At 44.2% G+C, this 20,770-nt stretch overlaps 1 protein-coding gene across 1 annotated transcript in view; it reads left to right on the forward strand.

The window, feature by feature from the left end:
- LOC136307655 (alpha-defensin 1-like) overlaps positions 1–6,733 on the forward strand; it is a 29,082-nt gene extending 22,349 nt beyond the window's left edge. Inside the window, exons 2-3 of the mRNA XM_066234248.1 lie at positions 6,021–6,144; positions 6,520–6,733. Coding sequence (XP_066090345.1) covers positions 6,021–6,144; positions 6,520–6,635 — 240 coding nt within the window. The 3' untranslated portion in view covers positions 6,636–6,733. The remainder of the gene's footprint in view (positions 1–6,020; positions 6,145–6,519) is intronic.
- The last annotated feature ends 14,037 nt before the right edge of the window (positions 6,734–20,770 follow it).

Raw genomic sequence — 20,770 nt, forward strand, 5'->3', positions numbered from 1 at the left:
TGTTTCTTGTAGGCAGCATACAGTTGGATTTTCTTTTTTAATCCATTCTGCTACTCTGTGTCTTTTTATTGGTGAGTTCAATCCATTTACATTTAGTATAATTATTGACACTTGAGATTTTCCTATTACCATTTTATATATTGTTTCCTGATAGTTTTGTATCTTGTTTGGTCCTTCTCTTTTGTTTTTCTATCAGTTGTTTTTGTTTGGTTGTAATACATACTTTTTTCCTCTGTTACTTCTTTTTTCAGGGCATGTGCTTCTGTGGTTTTTTCAGGAGTGGTTACCATTAAGTAATGAAAAAAATACATATCATGTTCATTGTAGTACATTATCTCATGAGTGCTTCTGCACTCCATTCTCCTTTACTACTGTTAATCTTTTTCCTCTCTCTTTTTCTTTGTTTTTGATGTTACAGATTAGTCTTGATTTTATTGTGATCTTGATGGAGCTTTTACTTGTAGTTTTGTTTTGTTTTATTCTTTGTATCTGGCTGGAAAATCCCCTTTAGTATTTCCTGAAAGGGGGGTTTTCTGGTGATAAATTCCCTCATCTTTTTTGTATCTGTTTTTATTTCTCCTTCATATTTGAAAGAGAGCTTTGATGGGTTTAGTATTCTTGGCTGGAAGTTCCTCTCTTTCAGAACTTTAAATATTGGGGTCCACTCTCTTCTAGCTTGTAGAGTTTTTGCTGAGAAATATGATGATAGTCTAATTGGCCATCCTTTATATGTTGTATTTTTCTTTACCCAGGCTGCCTTGAGAATTTTTTTTGTCATTGGTTTGTGCCAATTTCATTATTATGTACCTTACAGTAGGTGTGTTACAGTTAAGATAACTCTGTGTTCCATTTGCTTCTTGAATTCGAGGCTTTAGTTCTTTCCACAAGCTTGGGAAAGTCTTGTTTATTATTTGTTTGAATATGTTCTCCATTCCAGTTTCTCTCTCTTCTCCTTCTGATATACTCATTATTCTTATGTTGCTTTTTTTGATGGAGTCAGACAATTCCTATATGGCTTTCTCATTATTTTTTTAAAATTCATGAGTCATCTCTTCTTTCTGTAGTGCCTCTAGTTGCCTGTCTTCTATGTCACTAATTCTCTCCTCTATCTGGCCTGTTCTATTAGCTAAGCTTGTTATCTTGTTTTTCAGTTCATGAATTGAGTTTTTCATCTGTGTTTGATTTGTTTTCATAGCTTTAATTTTCTTGGTGAAGTATTCTTTTAGTTCAGTGAATTGTTTTTTGAGCTTCCTAAATTGCCTTTCTGTGCTTTCTTGTATATCTCTGAGTATTTTAAGGACTTCAATTTTAAAGTCTCTGTCATTTAATTCCAAGGTTTCCAAGTATTTGAAATTTTTTCTATAGGTTTTTTCTCATTTATCTGAGCTATATCTCTATCTTTTGTATCCATTATATTCAATTTCTTTTTCCTTAATGGCATTTGAGAGTGGTATTGTTAATAACACATTAATAAGAGTTGATAGAAAACAAACATTTTTTTGAGAAAATACTGTGAAAAACTAAAAATTCTGTTGTGCTAAGTGGAACAAAAACTATATAGAACTGAGGGCCTCAGTTGGGGGAAAGTGACAAAGAGCCAGCACACGAGGTAAGAACCCATGAAATGCTACAAGGAAATAATTTGGATCAAGAATAAAATAATTAGTTTGTAAATGACAATTGAATGAGAGAAATCGTGAAAGAAAAAAAAAGAAAAAAGAAAATGAAAAAAAAAATAATAAATGAAAATTCTATTGTATTAAGTGGAACAAAAACAACAGAGAATGGAGAGCCAGATTTGGGGGAAATGCTAATGAGGTGAAAAGCAAAGTAGAAAGGACACAAAATGCAACAAAGAAAAAATTTGAGTCCAGAATAAAATAATTTGTTTGTCAGTAAGGATCAAATGAGAGAAAAAGTGAGAGAAAAAAGAAGAAACAAAAAAAGAAAGAGGAAAAAAGAGAGAGAGTTAAGGTTTTTGGAATGTAACTCAAATAAAAAAAAGAGTGGGAAATGTAACACCTATGGGTACTGAAGTTCAAAATGAAAAGAAAATAATAAAACAGAAAGAGGAGAAGATGTCCAAGGTGGAAGAAAAAAAGAAAAAATTAAAGAAAAAAAAAAAGGAAACCATTATAAAGACTATGGATTTTTTTCTGGTTTTGAGAGGTTATATTCTTCCTTTTTCTTTCTTTTCTCTTTTTGGTCAGTGGCAGTGTACCCCAGGTTCTGTCCCAGTGGCACTCTTAGGCAGAGATTTGTAGTTGATGTGTCACTATGGTGATAATATAAACTAGGCCTCAGTACCACTGGTAGGCGGGGCTTGTCAGTGTTTGCCGGCTCCAACAAATGGAGAGTTTGTTTTCCTGAGCCTCTCTCCAAATCTCTCCTTCCTGAACCAGCAGCCTGGGGACCCAGCTCTGAAGTTGCCCCAGGCACTGCCTGCAGAGCAAGAGGCCCTAAAAGCCAATAAGTTCCTCCTCCAGGTCCGTTCAAAGCACAGCCCTGGGTATAAAACCTCTGCCAACCAGAGCCACCAGCCTAAGCAGGCAGGGGACTGAGCTGACTTCTAGTCAGGCTTCTTTCTAAGGTTCCCCGGGTATGTCTAGTTAAATTTTCCTCAGTTCTCTGTGGGTCTGTTCTCCACAGCAGGCTTCTCCCTTATTGGGAAGCCTACATCCCAGCCTAATGAACTTCTGCAGTGTTCTCCAAGGTTTGTTCCATAGGACTATGCTTTTTAACCTTTACGGCTGGCTAGAAGTTGTTCCAGCCACTGCCTGCAGAGTAAAAGGCCCTAAGGACTATCAAGTCCCTCCTCTGGGTCCACTTAAATTGCAGGCCTGGGAAAGAAGACTTTGTCAGCCAGAGCTGCCAGCGTAAGCCAGCAGGGCAGTGAGCAGACTGCGGGTTAGACTCCTTTCAGCATTCCACGGGTCTGCTCTCCAGAGGCTGCCTACTCCAGCAAGCTGCCTGCATGCCCAACCTCCACCACTTCCTCAGCTCTCTCCCATGGGAATGTGCTTTGTAGCCAGTGTTGGCTGGCGGAGGTGCCCCGCCCAGACAGGTCCCCGTGTAGGAAATCTAGCCTTCGTGCACTTTCTGCGTGCTATTATTTGGGGAGTCAGGATTATACAGAAACTCTGGCTACAGCCCATGCAAAAGGCCACTGCTTACAGTCTCCAAACCGGCCCCTCCATTTCAGAACAGGGGCGCCCAATACCGAGGTGCAGGAGGAACCACTCGTACACTGCCCATGGTCAGTGACTGAGAGACTGGGAGTAAACAAAGCTGAAAGCCACTCTGGTATGAGTGTCCGTAAGCAAACTCCTCTCCCACCTAAGCCAGGGTTTGCTGCTGGCATTAGCTCTGCATTGGTGATCTCAAGCTGAGCCATGGGCACACTGTCTCCTTGGCTTGAACACCTCTGCCCTAGCCAGCTTCTTCCCTCTTCCCTAGCCCTCCCTTCCTCTCAGTTCCAAATGAAAACAGCCCTTCCTCAGATCAGTGAGGAAAGCAGAATACTCCATTCTCTGTCTTATTTCCTTCAGAGTGGATTATATATTTAGCCACCTTTTCGCCCAATTGTACCTTTGTTTGATGTATGTGTATTTCAGATGCTCCTGAGATTGTTTTTCTGTCTCTAGTTGTTGAACTTTTTGAAATTGCAGGGAGAGGTATCGGGAACACCCCTCACAACGCCACTTCTCTGACATCACCTCACCACATCTGAAATATTCTTGGGCATCATTCTGGGAGCTGTAGGATCAATGACCGTCTGTACAAGCTTTGCTGTCACTGACCTTTTAGACCAATACTGAGAACACTGAAGACCAAAGACAGTGTTTATTATTTGTACCTGGAATTTCAGGTAGTTCAGTCTCCATAGTAACCTTCACTCTAAGCCACAAGAAAATCTGAGACATCAAGTATTGCTTTTTTTTTTTTTTAAATAAATTTTTATTAATGGTAATGGGATGACATTAATAAATCAGGGTACATATATTCAAAGAAAACATGTCTAGGTTATTTTGTCATTAAATTATGTTGCGTACCCCTCGCCCATAGTCAGATTGTCCTCCGCCACCCTCTATCTAGTTCTCTGTGCCCCTCCCCCTCCCCCTAACTCTCTCCCTCCCTCCCTCCCATGTCCTCCCTCCCCCCACCCCTGGTAACCACCACACTCTTGTCCATGTCTCTTAGTCTCATTTTTATGTTCCACCAATGTATGGAATCATGTAGTTCTTGTTTTTTTCTGATTTACTTATTTCACTCCTTATAATGTTATCAAGATCCCACCATTTTGCTGTAAATGATCTGATGTCATCATTTCTTATGGATGATTAGTATTCCATAGTGTATATGTGCCACATCTTCTTTATCCAGTCTTCTATTGAAGGGCTTTTTGGTTGTTTCCATGTCTTGGCCACTGTGAACAGTGCTGCAATGAACATGGGGCTACATGTGTCTTCACATATCAATGTTTCTGAGGTTTGGGGGTATATACCCAGTAGAGGGATTGCTGGGTCATAAGGTAGTTCTATTTGCAGTTTTTTGAGGAACCACCATACTTTTGCTTTAACAAAGGACATCACAGCCAGATCGCTGCCCAGAAGAACTGGGGAATCATGGCACCTTTTAAAACATTTCCCTGTGTGTGGGCAGAAGTTGTGCTCATATATTTTGGTGAGTGATGCTGAGATGACGTCTCCGCTCCAAGTACTAACCAGGCCCGACCCTGCTTAGCTTCCGAGATCAGACGAGATCAGGCACATTCAGGGTGGTATGGCCGTAGACCTGAGATGACTTCTACAGAGGATAATAAATCAATGTCTGTTAAATATATGAGACATGTTCTTGAACCCTGCCATCTAATTCTAGACATTTATCTAAAAGACAGTCTGAAATGAGCAAGATGATGTGTGTGTAAAAGGACACTCACTGCAGTTGTGCTTGAAACTGAAAAAGTTTAGAAATAACCAAGTTGTTAGAATTTAACAATCAATGATAGACTGCTAAAAGGTGACTTATAAACGCTGGGATGGTATAACGTCGTTTACACAGGGATGCGGTATTGTGCTTGCTGCTGGAAAAGTGATCGAAGTAAAGCCTGAGGTGAAGAAGGACACTCAGAACACGGGACCCTGGTGGCTCCTGCAGAGTGGGTGGAGGGCTGGCGCAGGGAGGGGGATCGATAATCTCACTCATCACTCAGTCTTTTTTTGAATTTTCTTTTTTGTGTTTTACTTTAAACATCAGAAATTTCAGATGCAAATTGCAGGACCTCTGTTTTGTTGGGTATTTCTCCTTAAGGACGTAAGTCATTGGAGAGCAGTTTATATGATATGTTTAAATACCACTGACATCAGAAAATGAACGTCTCTTTCAACTTAACTCTGACCAACTCCATCCCTTGAGCCCCTCTGTGCAAACTTCACAGAGGCTGGGTCATTGTCCCCTCTCCCTCAGGGATCACCCATCCAGGACCAGCAAAAAACCTGCACAGTCCCTCAACCTGGAGATCGAACCCTCTACTCCAGTAGAGGAAGGTCTGGTCCCAGGGTCGGGGCCACCAGAGATGAGCAGGGCCCCACATCAGACACAGTACTGAACATTGTTCCCTGTACTCACAGAATGAGAGCTCTAGTCCTAATCCTCTTTGACCACTAGAAGGTAAATACCCAAGCAGATGGCACACAGAACACACACCAGGTCCTCATCATCACTATCAACATGAACCAAGTGTGGACACTGAGACCATGGACGTGTGCTGCCACAAAGGGGCGGGAACAGGACAATCAATGAGGTTGGGAGGCCCAGTGGCCCTGGCCCTAGGCCAGCCAGAGGCCCAGCTGCCCTCACTGCGCTGTGGTGGCTGTGCCCCACCCACTCCACTATACGTGCAGGCTGGATCTTCCCTCCCCAATACTCACTCTGCCCTCCCACCCGACCTGCACCTCCAGGGATTCTCAGCCATGAGGACCTTCACCCACCTCACTGCCCTGCTCTTCCTGACCTTCCAGGCCCGAGTTGAACCCTTGTGGGAGACAGCTGACCAGGTGCCCGCCCAGGACCAGCCTGAGGCTGAGGACCAGGACGTGGCCATCTCCTTCACAGAGGAAAAATGTGTTGCTCGAGAGGCTTCAGGTGACACCTGCCCACGTGCTACAGAGTCTGACCCCATCAGAGGGCCTGTCAGAGAGGAATGGAGTTCGGGTTCACTGTTGGGGGTGACATGAGGAGGGAGAGAACCAGGCACCATGAGGGGAGATGAAGATGGGGGTGGGGCAGAGAATGAGCATGGACTTGATGAACTCTTGTAAGAGACAGTCATGGGTCTGTGTGACCAACGCAGATTCAGCCAGTGCTTGTGATTTACACAGACATGTGAGCTTTCACCCTCTCCTGGCAGGTGTTTATGGTAAATGGACAGGTCAACTCACACAAGATCTCCACGAGTATGGCTGTCCTTCTGTACCTGTGCCCGTGTCCTCTGGGTCTGAACCCCCTGTTTCTCCTCAGGTCTTCGGAAAATAACCAGCTGCCAATGTCGACCTGGCTTCTTATGTGATTTCCTTGAGCGTGTCAAGGGGAACTGTAGGATGAATGGCCACCCCAGCAAGCTTTGCTGTCACTGAGCTCTGTGGACCCACACCCAGAGCACTGCGGCGTTCCACTGAAGACCAGAAAGAGCATTTATCCCTGTACCTGTCCATTCTATTCTTTCTCTCTCCGGAGTAACATTGAACATTAAACTTAAAATGCATTATGAGTAATATGCGTTATTATGAGGCTTTCAAAAGTTTTGGTAAATTTTGAGTGTTGTTTCTTTCCCACCATGGTCTGTATGTAAAGCCGTGGTCACACGTTCTCCCACGTGTCAGTGCTCTCGTGTCCAGGTGGTGGGAGCTGAGAAGGCCGTTGATCCTCCAGTTCCTCTGGTAACGCGCAAGGAAATTACATAAGAAGCCAGGTCGATGTTGTCAGCTTGTTATTATCCAAGAACCTGAGGAGGAAGAGGTGGTTCAAGCACAAAGGGCATGGTCACAGGTGCATAAGGACAGCCAGACTCGTGGAGAACTACTGAGATGTGACCTCTATTTACCACAGACAGTACCTGCCAGGTTAGGGTGAAAGGTCACGTGTCTGTGTAAATCACAAGCACTGGCTGACTCTGCGTTGGTCACACAGACCCATGACCGTCTCTGACCCGAGTCCATCACGTCCGTGCTCATTCTCTGCCCCGCCCCCATCCTCCTCTCCCCTCACTGGACCTGCTTCTCTCCCCCCTCATCCCACCCCCGAACTGTGAGCCCAGACTCCATGCCCCTCTGACAGGCCCTCTGATGGGGTCAGACCCTGTAGCACCTGGGCAGGTGTTACCTGAAGCCTCAGAAGTCCCTCTAAGTAGCTAATATTTATAGGTTACTTTATAGGGGTAGCTACAAACACTCACATGTATTTTTTATTTACCTCGTAGCTTCCCTTCTAGCAAAGGGACTTGTATTTCCCTTCTGTGTGACCTACAGCAGCACACGTATCAAACCGTAAGATGACCTGCTCTGGCCTCTCCCTGATTTTAGTTTCCCTCCTTCCCAAAGTTCAATTATAAGGATTCTCACAGTGATGTTCCTCAAGCTTCTGTCATACGTAGAGTAGCCAGTTCCCGGTTTACAGCTGGAGCAGGGCATGTGGTCCTTCTCAGAGTCCACTTACAGGGTTTGGTGGGATTTGTTTGCACCGTCTCTATGGGGGTCTCTAAGAGAACCGAGGAGAAGGGGTGTTGCCTCACTGGTACTATTCTATATGGGGTGAATTTTGGGTGCATTTAGCTTTTAGCAGAACTAGGGAACTAAGCCAGTTCACATTTAACCAGTTTTTAGAATCAATTTGGTCAGGATTCTGTCAGAGTTTGGTTTAATTTTCCTGAACTCTGAGGCCTGTGAGCACCATGTAATATCTAATTAATATTGAGTGCTTTCCTACTAGTTGTGAGACCTTAGATATAAACACAGACCCAATAATAGACCTAAAATTAATGGGCAAGCTAAATGTGGGAATCATTTCATATAGTAATTTCTTAACATCTATCACTGTAGTCTCATTTCTAGTAGAGAAAGCTTCTACTTACCCTGAAAAGGTGTCAATAATAACTTACAGGTCGTTATATTCCTGTGATGGTGGCTTTACTTTAGTAAAATCTATTTCTAAATGTTCACCTAAGAATGTTCTTCTTTCCCTATTTCTTAATTTCCCTACTTTGCTTAGTATTTACTTGGGCACAGAATCAACACTTGGACACTATGCCTTCAGCAATATACTCTAAGCCTGGCAACTAATATTTTCCTTAAATAATTCTGTTAGTGAACTGATACTAATATTTGTTTTACTTTTGTGAGCCGGTTGTTAAAATGACACTTTTACTCAGGGTTCTCTCTAAGGTGGGTGCCTGGGCAGCCACGCAATGTGGGAATCACAAATAAAAGTTCCTTATTCTTTTTAATGTTCATCAGCAAAACTGCAGAGATTACTGGAATATTGAAGATGTACTTGTTCCATAGAAATCTGCTGAAGAACAATTGCTGGTCTTTAATGAGATTTTTATTTCCAAATTGATATTAATGATGACTGTATCTAGATTTCATAAAAAATATTTTTATTACATTTAATGCAGCGCCATTGATAAATCAGGGTACATATGTTGAGAGAAAACATCTCCAGATTATTTTGACATTTGAGTATGCTGTATATCCTTCACCCAAAGTCAAATTGTCTTCCGTCACCTTCTATCTGATTTTCTTTGTGCCCCTCCCCTTCCCCCAACCCTCTCTCTCCTTCCTGCCCCCTCCTTCCCACCCCACTGCCCGTTACCATCACATTCTTGTCCATGTCTCTGAGTCTCATTTTTATGTCCCATCAATGTATAGATTCATATAGTTCTTAGTTTTTTCTGATTTACTTATTTCACTCCGTAGAATGTTATCAAGGTCCATCCATGTTATTGTAAATGATCCGATGTCATCATTTCTTATGGCTGAGTAGTATTCCATAGTATATATGTAATAAAGCTTTTTAATCCACTCGTCCTCTGACAGACACTTGGACTGTTTCCAGATCTTCACTATTGTGAACAATGCTGCCACAAACATGGGGGTGCATTTCTCCTTTTGGAGCAGGTCTATGGTGTTCTTGGGGTATATTCCTAAAAGTGGTATAGCTGGGACAAAAGGCAGTTCAATTTTCAATTTTTTGAGGAATCTCCATACTGTTTTCCACAGAGGCTGAACCAGTCTGCATTCCTACCAGCAGTGTAGGAGGGTTCCCTTTTCTCCACATCCTTGCCAGCACTTATTCTGTGTTGTTTTGTTGATGAACGCCATTCTGACTGGTGTGAGGTGATATCTCATTGTGGTTTTAATTTGCATTTCTCTAATGATTAGTGATGTTGAGCATTTTTTCATATGCTTATTGGCCATCTGTATGTCCTCTTTGGAGAAATGTTTATTCATCTCTTTTGCCCATTTTTTGATTGGATTGTTTGTCTTTCTGGTGTTGAGATTTAAAAGTTCTTTATAAATTTTGGTTATTAACCCCTTATCAGACGTACTGTCAAATATGTTCTCCCATTGTGTAGTTTGTCTTTTTATTCTGTTCTTATTGTCTTAGGCTGTGCAAAAGCTTTTTAATTTGATCTAGTCCCATTTGTTTATCCTGTCTTTTATTTCACTTGGCCGTGGAGTTAAATCGGCAAATATATCGCTGTGAGAGATGTCGGAAAGCTTACTGCCTATGTTTTCTTCTAAGATGCTTATGGTTTCACAGCTTACATTTAAGTCTTTTATCCATTTTGAGTTTATTTTGTGAATGGTGTAAGTTCGTGGTCTAGTTTTATTTTTTTGCTGGTAGCTGTCCAATTTTCCCAACACCATTTATTAAAGAGGCTGTCTTTACTCCATTGTATTTCCTTACCTCCTTTGTCAATATCAGTTTTCCATAGAGCTGTGGGTTTGTTTCTGGGTTCTCCGTTCTGTTCCATTGATCTATATACCATACCAGGCTGTTTTGAGTACAATGGCCTTTTGTATAGCTTGATATCAGGAAGTGTTATACCTCCCCCTTTATTCTTCTTTTTATAATTGCTGAGGCTATTTGTGTTCTTTTTTGGTTCCATACAAAATTATAGGCCAATATCCCTGATGACTATAGATGCTAAAATCCTCAACAAAGTATTAGCAAACCGGATCCAACAATATATGGAAAAAACCGTACACCATGATCAAGTGGGATTTATTCTGGGGAGGGAAGGCTGGTACAATATCCGCAAATCAATCAACGTGGTTCATCACATAAACAAAAAGAAGGAGAAAAAACACATGATAATTTCAATAGATGCAGAAAGAAGTATTTGATAAATCCAGCACTCATTTATGATCAAAACTCTCAACAAAGTGAGAATACAGGGAACATACCTCAACATGATAAAAGCCATCTATGACACACCCACAGCCAACATCATACTCAATGGGCAAAAATTAAAAGCAAGACCCTTAAGATCAGGAACAAGGCAGGGGTGCCCCCTTTCACCACTCTTATTCAACATAGTTCTGGAAGTCCTAGCCACAGTAATCAGACAAGAAGAAGAAATAAAAGGCATTCAAGTTGGAAAAGAAGAAGTAAAGCTATCATTATTTGCAGTTGATATGATATTGTATATAGAAAACCCTAAAGTCTCAGTCAAAAAACTACTGAATCTGATAAATGAATTTAGCAAAGTGGCATGATATAAAATTAATATTCAGAAATCAGATGCATTTTTATACACCAACAATGAACAGTCAGAAAGAGAATTTAAGGAAATAGTCCTCTTCACTATTACAACCAAAAAAATAAAGTACCTAGGAGGACATTTAACCAAGGAGACTAAAGACCTGTACTTGGAAAATTATAAAACATTGATAAAAGAAATCAAGGAAGATACAAACAAGTGGAAGCATATACCATGCTCATAGTTAGGAAGAATTAACATCATTAAAAGGTCTATATTATCAAAGCAATTTATAAATTCAATGCAATACCAATTAAAATTCATATGGCACTAAATTTAGCTTTTTAAAAAAACATTTTATAAAAATACTCTCGAAACCAAATTCTCCTCTGGTTATGACTTATTCAAGAGCTTGGCATGTAAAGATCTTTGCCTAGGATGGATCCACTCTCTTTTAAACAGGTAGAAAAAGTTTTAATGACAAGAAAAAAAGGAGAGATGATTATCATTTACAGAATTTCTTCTTATCTGCCTGCTAAAAAGTGAATTTCTTCACAGTCTTAAACAGGCAGCTGACATGCAGTGAAGATGAATCAATAACTGGATGATTTGCAAAAACAGCTATGTTTTGAAGTTGCTTTATTTTCTCAAATGGAAAATACACCAAACCTCAAAGTCATAGCAGAAGTGAGAGTCAGCTTCAAAGTGCTGACGTTACTATGAGGGTCTTCCTTTGACTCAGGCAGGAGCTTGGACCTGCGAGCCTGTGTCTATAGAGGGAACATTCTCCAATCACAGCCACGCCCTCACTGAGCACCTGCATTAGGAATATGCGCTGCTTCTCTCCAGCTGACGGCTCCCACCTCTGTCCCCAGGTGACCTGCCTGCATCGGGGCACACTGGAGAAAGAGCCACCCCCCGACCCTGCCCATTCCTCCTCTGACCCCAGACACTCATTTCCATGATGAGGCCACTATTCCTTCTTCCTCCTCCTCTTGTGTCTTACGCAGGTGGTAACAGGTAAGCTGAGGGTCCCACTGGTAAGATGATTACAGGGCGTGACCTTGGAACCCAGGGCAGAAAGGGCCAAAGGGGTTCGCAATCCAATGATGCCCCGAAATACGTGAGAAGTGATGAAGAGCGCCCCTGACGGAAGCCCAGCGTGCACGGCGCACTCGCTTCACCAATAAGGAGGGAGATGCTTACAGAAATTATACAGCTTTTCACAAGGTTGTCCTCCAGAACCGGGTGATAATAAGCCTGTAACTAGAAATGCTTACAGATAACATGTACAGGGGACGTCATAGCTTATGAATGACACATAATAATAGCAAACAATATCGACCTCTTCCCTTTAACCGCCCGTCACCACAGAAGCTTTATCCTACTACCAACCCGCTCTCATCACAATATGGACAGGTACGGGACAGGTGTTCTTAGCTCTATCTCACACCTGAGAATAAGAACAGAAGTAACTTGTCCCAACTCATGCGGACTATATGTAGAAAAGCCTTTCACTCAATCCTAAGTGGCTTTGGCTCAAACACGAGTTTTTATTGACTATCTAACAATCCCCTAAAATAAATGTACTTATTAAATTAAACATAAACAATGTATGCTTCTTAGTATGACTATGACGCATGCAATACTTGGAACACACTTATACAGAATGATTCTTTGTTGCTTATCTGAAAGGTCAAGCTTAATGGGGTGTCCCATGTCCTGCCTGGCAATCTTGTGTATCCGTCAGCATGTGCCAGGTTGTGCGGTGGTGACAGCCACATCAGAATCATGAAAGAGCAAAGTGGACATTGTTTTTCATCCATATTGACTGTGGCCAAAGGCACTCTGCTCCTGCTAACTGCTGAGGTCCAGCTGACAGAGACTCCAGCACTGTGTGTGTGGCTGGTCCTTGTGTTGAAGGACAGCATTTGGGGAGTCGCAAACTGGTAATGAAGAGCTTCAGCAGGACATGTCCCTTCTGCTCAAACTTCATTCACCAAGTAAGCCTTCCAGCCCTGCCCATCCACACAGCAGGTCACTCCTACACTGTGTCCTGAAAATAGACAGCTGGATGGACCTGGTGAACAGCCTGGTGGAAATGGACACACAAGAGATATAAGTATGGACAGATAGATAGATAGATAGATGTACATATCACTGTAGATGTGGAGCTACACAAATACATATTCATATTAATATAACCTAAATGATATCAACTACAGATATATATGAATATCACATACTCATATATCCATATCAATATATATGAATCACATGTATAATGAGTAATTACCTTTATCTTGCCTTCTTATGGGAAATTAGGAGCCTCTGGGCTTCCAGGGGAAACTCTGGTTGTGGTGGAGGAGAAATCAGAAGCCAATTCTCTTATCTCCTGGTGGAGGATGCTGTCCGTCACAACACGGTGCCTTCACAATCCGTGAACTTCGATGGAAACACCTCCCGTTCCTGGTCTCCCCACTGGCTGCCTGTCTTTGTCCCCCTCGCTGTCTGTAGACCCTCCTTGCACCCATGGTGCTGCCTGAGTTGCTGGTGCCAACCTCCTTGACCTGTCACCTTCTGTGTGGCTTGTCTCACTTGTGCTCACCAGAGCCGTGGCTGCAGCACTTGAGAACGATCACAATTTCTGAGCCAGCTCTCACTGCGTGGGTTGTGGGAGGTGCCGTGTGCAGGGGCAGAATGCTCAGTGCCACACCCACTGTCTCCCTGGTGCCACGTGCTTAGGACATGCTGCCTTCTGACAAAGAAGAGGGCACTCACTTTCAGGAAGCTTTGATGACACACACATGAGGAATACGTGTCATCTTGTAGTATAGCCATGTTGTTGGTTCTGTCTGAGCTAAAGTTTCTTCTTCTGCAAAGGACAAGACACTGTGCTGCAGAGATTGAGCAGCTTTTTCAAGAAAGGGCCAGGTAACTAATACTTTATTCTTTTTGGGTCACAAGCCTCTGTCACGTAAACTCTCCTCCACCACAAACAATACAGGGACAAAGGGGCCACTTGTTCTCCTATGAAACCAATAGTTATGGACACTCACATTTGAATTTCAGATCATTCTCATAAGTCACCCAATATTTTTCTTTTTCTGTTTTTTTTTTTTTAATTTTTCTACCATTTAATAAATCTGAAAACCATTCTACCCTAGCAGGTCCCGCCCAAGTGGGTACAGGCCTGATTTTGTCCCGGGGACAGTAACTGGCAGAGTCCGCTGTACAAGCCGAAGGCGGGCAGCTTTGGTTAAACTTGACTTTGTTCCTTGTTTCTATTTTCTTTTTCCCATCACCACTTTGTGCACAAGATATGAAAAAGTTAAAAGAAAATTCTGGAATGTAAAAATATGTGAGGAGCCTGCCAGCACCAGAAACCACACGGGTGCTCCGTCCTGCCCGCGGACTGCAGGAGTCGGTACAGACACTGCTGCTGGCTTTGGACGCAGCTGAGGGTCCCCTGCGGAGAGGGAGACATGCCCCCACTGACGTCAGCAGAATAAAATCATCACCACTCATGCGGGTCCAGTGCCGGCTCTTTCCCAGGGAGTGCCTGAGTGACAGGTCATGGAACTGGGAGGCAGGACATTTCAGTCCTGAGTCTGCTCACACCACTCAGTAGCTGCCTGACACCCAGCAAGGTGTCTCCTCTCCTGGGCCTCAGTGTCTGCACCTGCACGACTGAAACTGCTGTTCTCCAAGCCACCTGGAACCTGTCTGCCCATGTCCATAAACCAGTGGACTGAGGAGAAGAGCTTTGAGAGGCCGTGTGTGTGAATGTGTGTGTGTGTGGTCTCAGTGAATTATTTGTTGAAAAATCACCGAGAGTTTGTTCTTGTTCTCATGTCCCTTGAGGGCTCCTGTGTACCCAGCAGTGGCTCTCGGTTGATTACTGAACAGCCCGGGAAACCAGTTAGGGGCCCCGAGGAGCAGGAAGATTTCAGCTGCCACTCAGACATCAACACATAGAATCAGACTCGGGGATTACAGAGCCCAGCCCTCTGTTTCACAGAGAACCAAGACTCACAGACACGGGGGTGACTTCTTCTCTCCAGAGGCACCTTCCCAAATAGCCCGAGTCCTTGACAACCACTTCCTTAGAACCCATAGGATGATTTCAGGCACAGATGAGATTTGAATGGCAAAGCCAAGGCCTGCTGACTGGACGACTAAGAAAGGTGACTCAGCAGTAATGGAGTGGACCCCAGTTTGGAATAGTCAGGGTACAGGTTCTTAGTCACCTTTCTGCTGAGTGACTTTCTTCTTCTAACAGATCAAACTCCCATACACTGCTGCTAAGAATGCAATATGCGGCCCTGGCCGGTTGGCTCAGCGGTAGAGCGTCGGTCTGGCGTGCGGGGGACCCGGGTTCGATTCCCGGCCAGGGCGCACAGGAGAAGCGCCCATTTGCTTCTCCACCCCCCCTCCTTCCTCTCTGTCTCCCTCTTCCCCTCCCGCAGCCGAGGCTCCATTGGAGCAAAGATGGCCCAGGCGCTGGGGATGGCTCCTTGGCCTCTGCCCCAGGCGCTAGAGTGGCTCTGGTCACAGCAGAGCCACGCCCTGGAGGGGCAGAGCATCGCCCCCTGGTGGGCAGAGCATTGCCCCTGGTGGGCGTGCCGGGTGGATCCCGGTCGGGCGCATGCGGGAGTCTGTCTGACTGTCTATCCCCGTTTCCAGCTTCAGAAAAATACAAAAAAAAAAAAAAAAAGAATGCAATGTGCTAAGTCTGCTTTGGAAGAGAGTTGGGCAAGTTAAACCTATGCTTGTAAAAGTGTCACACATGCTTACCAAACGATTCATTAACTGCACTCCTGGGTAGTCACCCAGGGGAAGTCAAAATGTGTGTTCACATTAAAAGCCTGTATGAAATGTTTATAGCAGCTTTACTCATAATTACCCAAAAGATGGGAAACAATACAGATGTCTTTCAATTAGCAAATTAATGATGGCTCATTGTATAATTGAATACTATGCAGCAATGAAGAGAAAGGAATGATTGATTGATGCAATAATCCTTAGAACACTACATCACAAAGCTTTCATTTTAGTGTATGTAAATTTTTAAAAATTTCAACTCGATGTGGATTGAAAAATGGGATGAAGATTGTGACATATAAAATTGGGTCATGATTAATCATATGACCACACTAAAGGCTGTGGGGAAGAGAGAACTGAAATGACTTTGAAACCTTGTTAAATATTCTCCAGTATATGGAACTAGGGATACTTGAAGAATGAACTGACTTCTGAAAAGGGGGAAGGAAATGCAAGATGAGTCTGAAGCATCTTCTAGTGACAGAAATTAACAAAATAGTCCCCCAACACGTAACATACTATGTTTAAGGATCATAACAGAAATCTGAAACAGCCACCAGAGACCAAATTTGAAACAATTTCTTTCTTTTTTTTTTTTTTTTTAGGTAAGATGAGGGGAGATAGTGAGGCAGATTCCCACACGTGCTGCAACTGGGATCCTCTTGGCAACCCCATCTGGGGTGAATGCTTGATTCCTGAGCTATTTTAGTGCCCGAGGCCAATGTTCCAATCAACTGAGCCATTCTCAGTGCCTGGGCCATCCTTCAAACCAATCAAGTCACTGGCCACAGGAAGCAAAGAGAGAAAGAAGAGGGAGAGGGAGGAAGGAAGAAGCAGGTGCTCACTTTGCCTCTGGGACCGGAACAAGAAATGAGCCCAGTCCATTCATAGGCTGGGCCGAAGCTCTATCCACTGAGCCACCGAGCAGGACCAAAACACTTTTATAAAAACAAAAGAAGTATGGAAGTCTAACCCAGAGATAAAAGAAAGAGCCATGTGCCAACATTGAGATCAGTAATGGAGAAGGGACGACTTTCCCTTACAGCAAAACGGCAGTGAGCAGACACAGACGTGATGGGGAAAAACAAAATCAACATCAGAACAGCATACGCATAATTAAAGGTAGGATCCGCCATTTTTTTTTTAAAGGAAAAAGAAAATATCTGTGTAATCTCAAAATACCTCATCATCCCATTTTCTCTCTTGAGCAAATCCCACATTTGGTCTGTATTAGATGGGAATTTTGATTCCAAATGTCAGCTCACATATTTTATTTTTTTACTTTACTTTTGTTTACTAATCCTTTCTCAGCAACAGCCTTATCAACCATTTATGGGAAATTAATTCAAAGACTACAAATAAGTTTTACTGATATTTTCCCCCAACTCTGTCTTTCTACTCTCGTGTCTTCTTATTTGGATCCTTTATTTGGTAGGAGTCAGGGCTTAATAAGTGTTTTCCAAAAGGGATTCTGCACTGAAAATCCCAAAAAAGACCATTTGTCCCGGTAAAAGTGAATCATAAAAATATTCCTCAGCACAGATTTGCACAGTCAACGTAGTTCCCCTCAGAAAGGTCAAAACTCCCGTTGGGCACCCAGAGCCGCAGGAGGGAAACTTTATGTCCCTCTGATTACGCCGCTTCTGAGCGAGCGTCACAAGGGCCCCCTGATGTCTTTCAGGCCCTCCCACACACAAGCCCACATCCGCCCTGGTAAACAGGCCGATGAACACAGGGAAAGCTGTCATGTTCCGAGCAAACATGAATCATCACATATGAAAAACAAGCATAAACACCAAGCAAAAAGGAGGATGCGATGGACGGACCAGCGAGATCAGAAGGACATCAAAGGGACCCTGGGCAAGAGCAGGACCTGGGACAGGCCACCCACCCTCACATATTCACACACTGAGGGCAATGATGTCTCTCCTCCAACTCTCCCGTTAACACAGGTTGATTCTGCTCGACCGTAACACCCAGTTCCTGTCCTTTCATCTACACAGTGCGTCCCAGTGACAACCGGCCATGAATTCTCATCTACACAGTGCATCCCAGTGACCCTCGGCCGTGAGCACCCTCACCTCTAAGCTTCCTTTCTTTTCTTGGCCTTCCAATAAAGTCAGAAATAAGCAAGATGATGTATGTTAAAGGATTCTCACTGCAGTTATGCTTGTAATTACAAATCTTTAGCAATAACCCAATTGTTATAATTGAACAATCAATGCCAGACTGCTAAAAAATGACCTATAAACTCAGGGATTGTATCACACAGTTCACATAGGGATGTGGTCCTGTGCTCGCTGCTGGAACAGTGTTTGAGGTAAAGCCTGGGGTGAGGAAGGACACTCAGAACACGGGGACCCTGGTGGCCCCTGCAGAGCAGGTGGAGGGCTGGCGCAGGGAGGGGGACCTATAGTCTCACTCATCACTGAGCTCCCTTTCAAATGTTCTTTTTTTGTGCAAGAAATACTGTTTTATTTTAAAATATCAGAAATATCAGAAGCAAGTTGCAGAAGCGTTGTTGTGTTTTCTATTTCTCCGAAATGACACATGTCATTGGACAGCAGTTTATGTGATATCTACATATTCTACAGATGTCTGAAAACGAATCTGTCTTTCAGCTTAACTCTCACAAAGTCCTTCCTTCATGTCCCTCTGAGCTCACTGCACTTGGTCCTGAGTCACAGTCCCCTCTCCTCCAGGAGCCTATCCACGCAGAACCTGAAAACCTCCCTTACAGGGTGGTGATGCCCTGAACCTGGAAGATGAACCCTCTACAGCAATGGGGGAAGGTCAGGTCCCAGGGTCGGGGCCTCCAGAGGTGAGCAGGGCCCACATCAGACACAGAAGAACATTGTTCCCTATATTCACTGACTGAGAGCTCTAGTCCTTGTCCTCTTTGAACACTAGAAGGTAAATACCCAAGCAGATGGCACACAGAACACACAGCAGGTCCTCATCATCACTATCAACATGAAACAAGTGTGGGCACTGAGCCCAGGGACACATGCTGCCACGAAGGGGCGGGGACAGGAGCATCAAAGAGGCTGGGAGGCCCAGCAGCCTTGACCCCAGTCCAGCCAGAGGCCTCGCTGCCCTCACTGCCCTGTGGTCGCTGAGCCCCGCCCACCCCACTATAAGTGCAGGCTGGCTCTGCCCTCCCCACCACTCACTCTGCCCTCCCACCCGATCCACACCTCCAGGGGACTCTCAGCCATGAGGACCCTCGTCCTCCTCGCTGCCCTGCTCCTCCTGGCCTTCCAGGCCCGGGCTGAGCCCCTGTGGGAGACAGCTGACCAGGTGCCACCCAGGACCAGCCTGAGGCCGAGGACCAGGACGTGGCCATCTCCTTCACAGAAGAGTAACACATCACTTGAGAACATTCAGGTGACACCTGCCCACGTGTACAGGGTCTGACCCCATCAGAGGGCCTGTCAGAGGGGCATGGAGCCCACGCTCTAAGTCAGGGGTGGGATGAAGGGGTAGAGAAGCAGGCACCATGAGGGGAGAGGAGGATGAGGGTGAGCCAGAGAATGCGACACATGACCTTTTATCCTAACGCAGCAGGTATTGTCTGTTTCAACAGACAGGTCATTTCTGAGTAGATGTCCCTGATACTGGCTCTGCCTCTGCTCCCTGTGCCCGTGTCCACTGTGCCTGACCCTCCTCTTCCCTCCGCAGGCCTTGAGAGAGGAGCCAGGTGCACGTGCTGACCTGGCCGCTTCTGCAGGGTTAATGAATCTTATGCTGGAAGATGCACTAGCTTTGGTAACAAATAGAGCAGGGGTCTCAAACTCGCGGCCCGCGGGCCGCATGCGGCCCGCTGAACAATTTTGTGTGGCCCGCAGACTAATCCACGAAGTTCAAAATATTTTGGATAAAATTAAGTAAGCCTAGGGGCCTACTTGTATTTTTCATTTCTGTAGCATCCTAGCTAGATATTAGCTTAGTTAACAGCAGTTGTGATGCGAACTACAGTTTCTGGTTGTTTTGTGACATTGAGTAAACTGCATGGACGATTGTGCTTGTTGTACTTATTTTTTTTTGTTTTCAACTGCAGTGAGAAAAGTGTTGCGTAACAGTTGCCTTTTGTAGACCTAGTGCGGCCCGCCGAAGGGCTGTGATCTTGCTCTGCAGCCCACATGCTGAGTTGAGTTTGAGACCCCTGAAATAGAGGCTTTGCTGTCGCGATACTTTGTGAACCGAGACCACAGCTCTGTGACGTTCCTCTGAAGACCTGACACAGTGTTTATCTGTGCACCTGCACCTTCTCTTCTCTCTCTCCATAATAAACTTCAAGCATGAACTCACTGTGTAGCTTTTCTCCTCCTTTCCATTATTCTTGTTAGTGTGATGAACTTGCACAGAAAATTCTGTTCCACATGGTCTGCATTAAATTAAACGGCCTTTTAATCCTGATGATGAACCATTTGAGCATCACACAGCAATAACAAAACCAGCAAAAAGGACCATGATTTTTATTTAAGAAAATTTGTAACCTTGTAAATTCCATCGATTCATAATGAAATTCAAAGTGACATGTTTCCCTGGATTATACTGACAGGTGCCATTGGGCCCTGGCTGCTTGGCTCAGTCGTAAAGCGTTGGCTCAGCATATGGACATCATCCCGGGTTCAATATACTGTCAGGAAACACCGGAGAAGTGACCATCTGCTTCTCCCCTCTCCTCCTCTCCTGTCTCTCTCTCTCTCTCTCTTTTCTCCTCCCACAGCCATGCTCAGTTAAGTCAAGTTGGCCCCAGAAGCTGAGGATGGCTCCATGGCTTCAACTCAGGTGCTAAAATTGCTCGGTTGCCGAGCAACAGAGAAATAGTCTTAGAAGGGCAAAGCATCGCTCAGTAGGGGGCTTTCCAGCTAGATTCCTCTCTGGCCGCTTGTGGAAGTCTCTCTCTCTGCCTGCCTACCTGTCACTTAAGGAAATGTTTTAAAAAAACCAAAAACAGTGCCTTTGACCCCAAGAAGAGTAGACCCAATGAGCATGGTACTTGTTCTTTAATTTTAAGGCAGGAGAGGACATTGATATGCAGATACTTTCTAGGATAAGCAGATGTTTCAGTCACATGTGCAGGTTCCTAGCTGTATCAACAAGATCAAGTGACCTAATGCTCCAGGGTGCCACCAACAGGGAAAAGTAAGAACTACACCCAAACCAGAGCAGACAGAC

The sequence above is a fragment of the Saccopteryx bilineata genome, chromosome 6, assembly GCF_036850765.1.
Source record: "Saccopteryx bilineata isolate mSacBil1 chromosome 6, mSacBil1_pri_phased_curated, whole genome shotgun sequence".
Taxonomy (NCBI): domain Eukaryota; kingdom Metazoa; phylum Chordata; class Mammalia; order Chiroptera; family Emballonuridae; genus Saccopteryx; species Saccopteryx bilineata.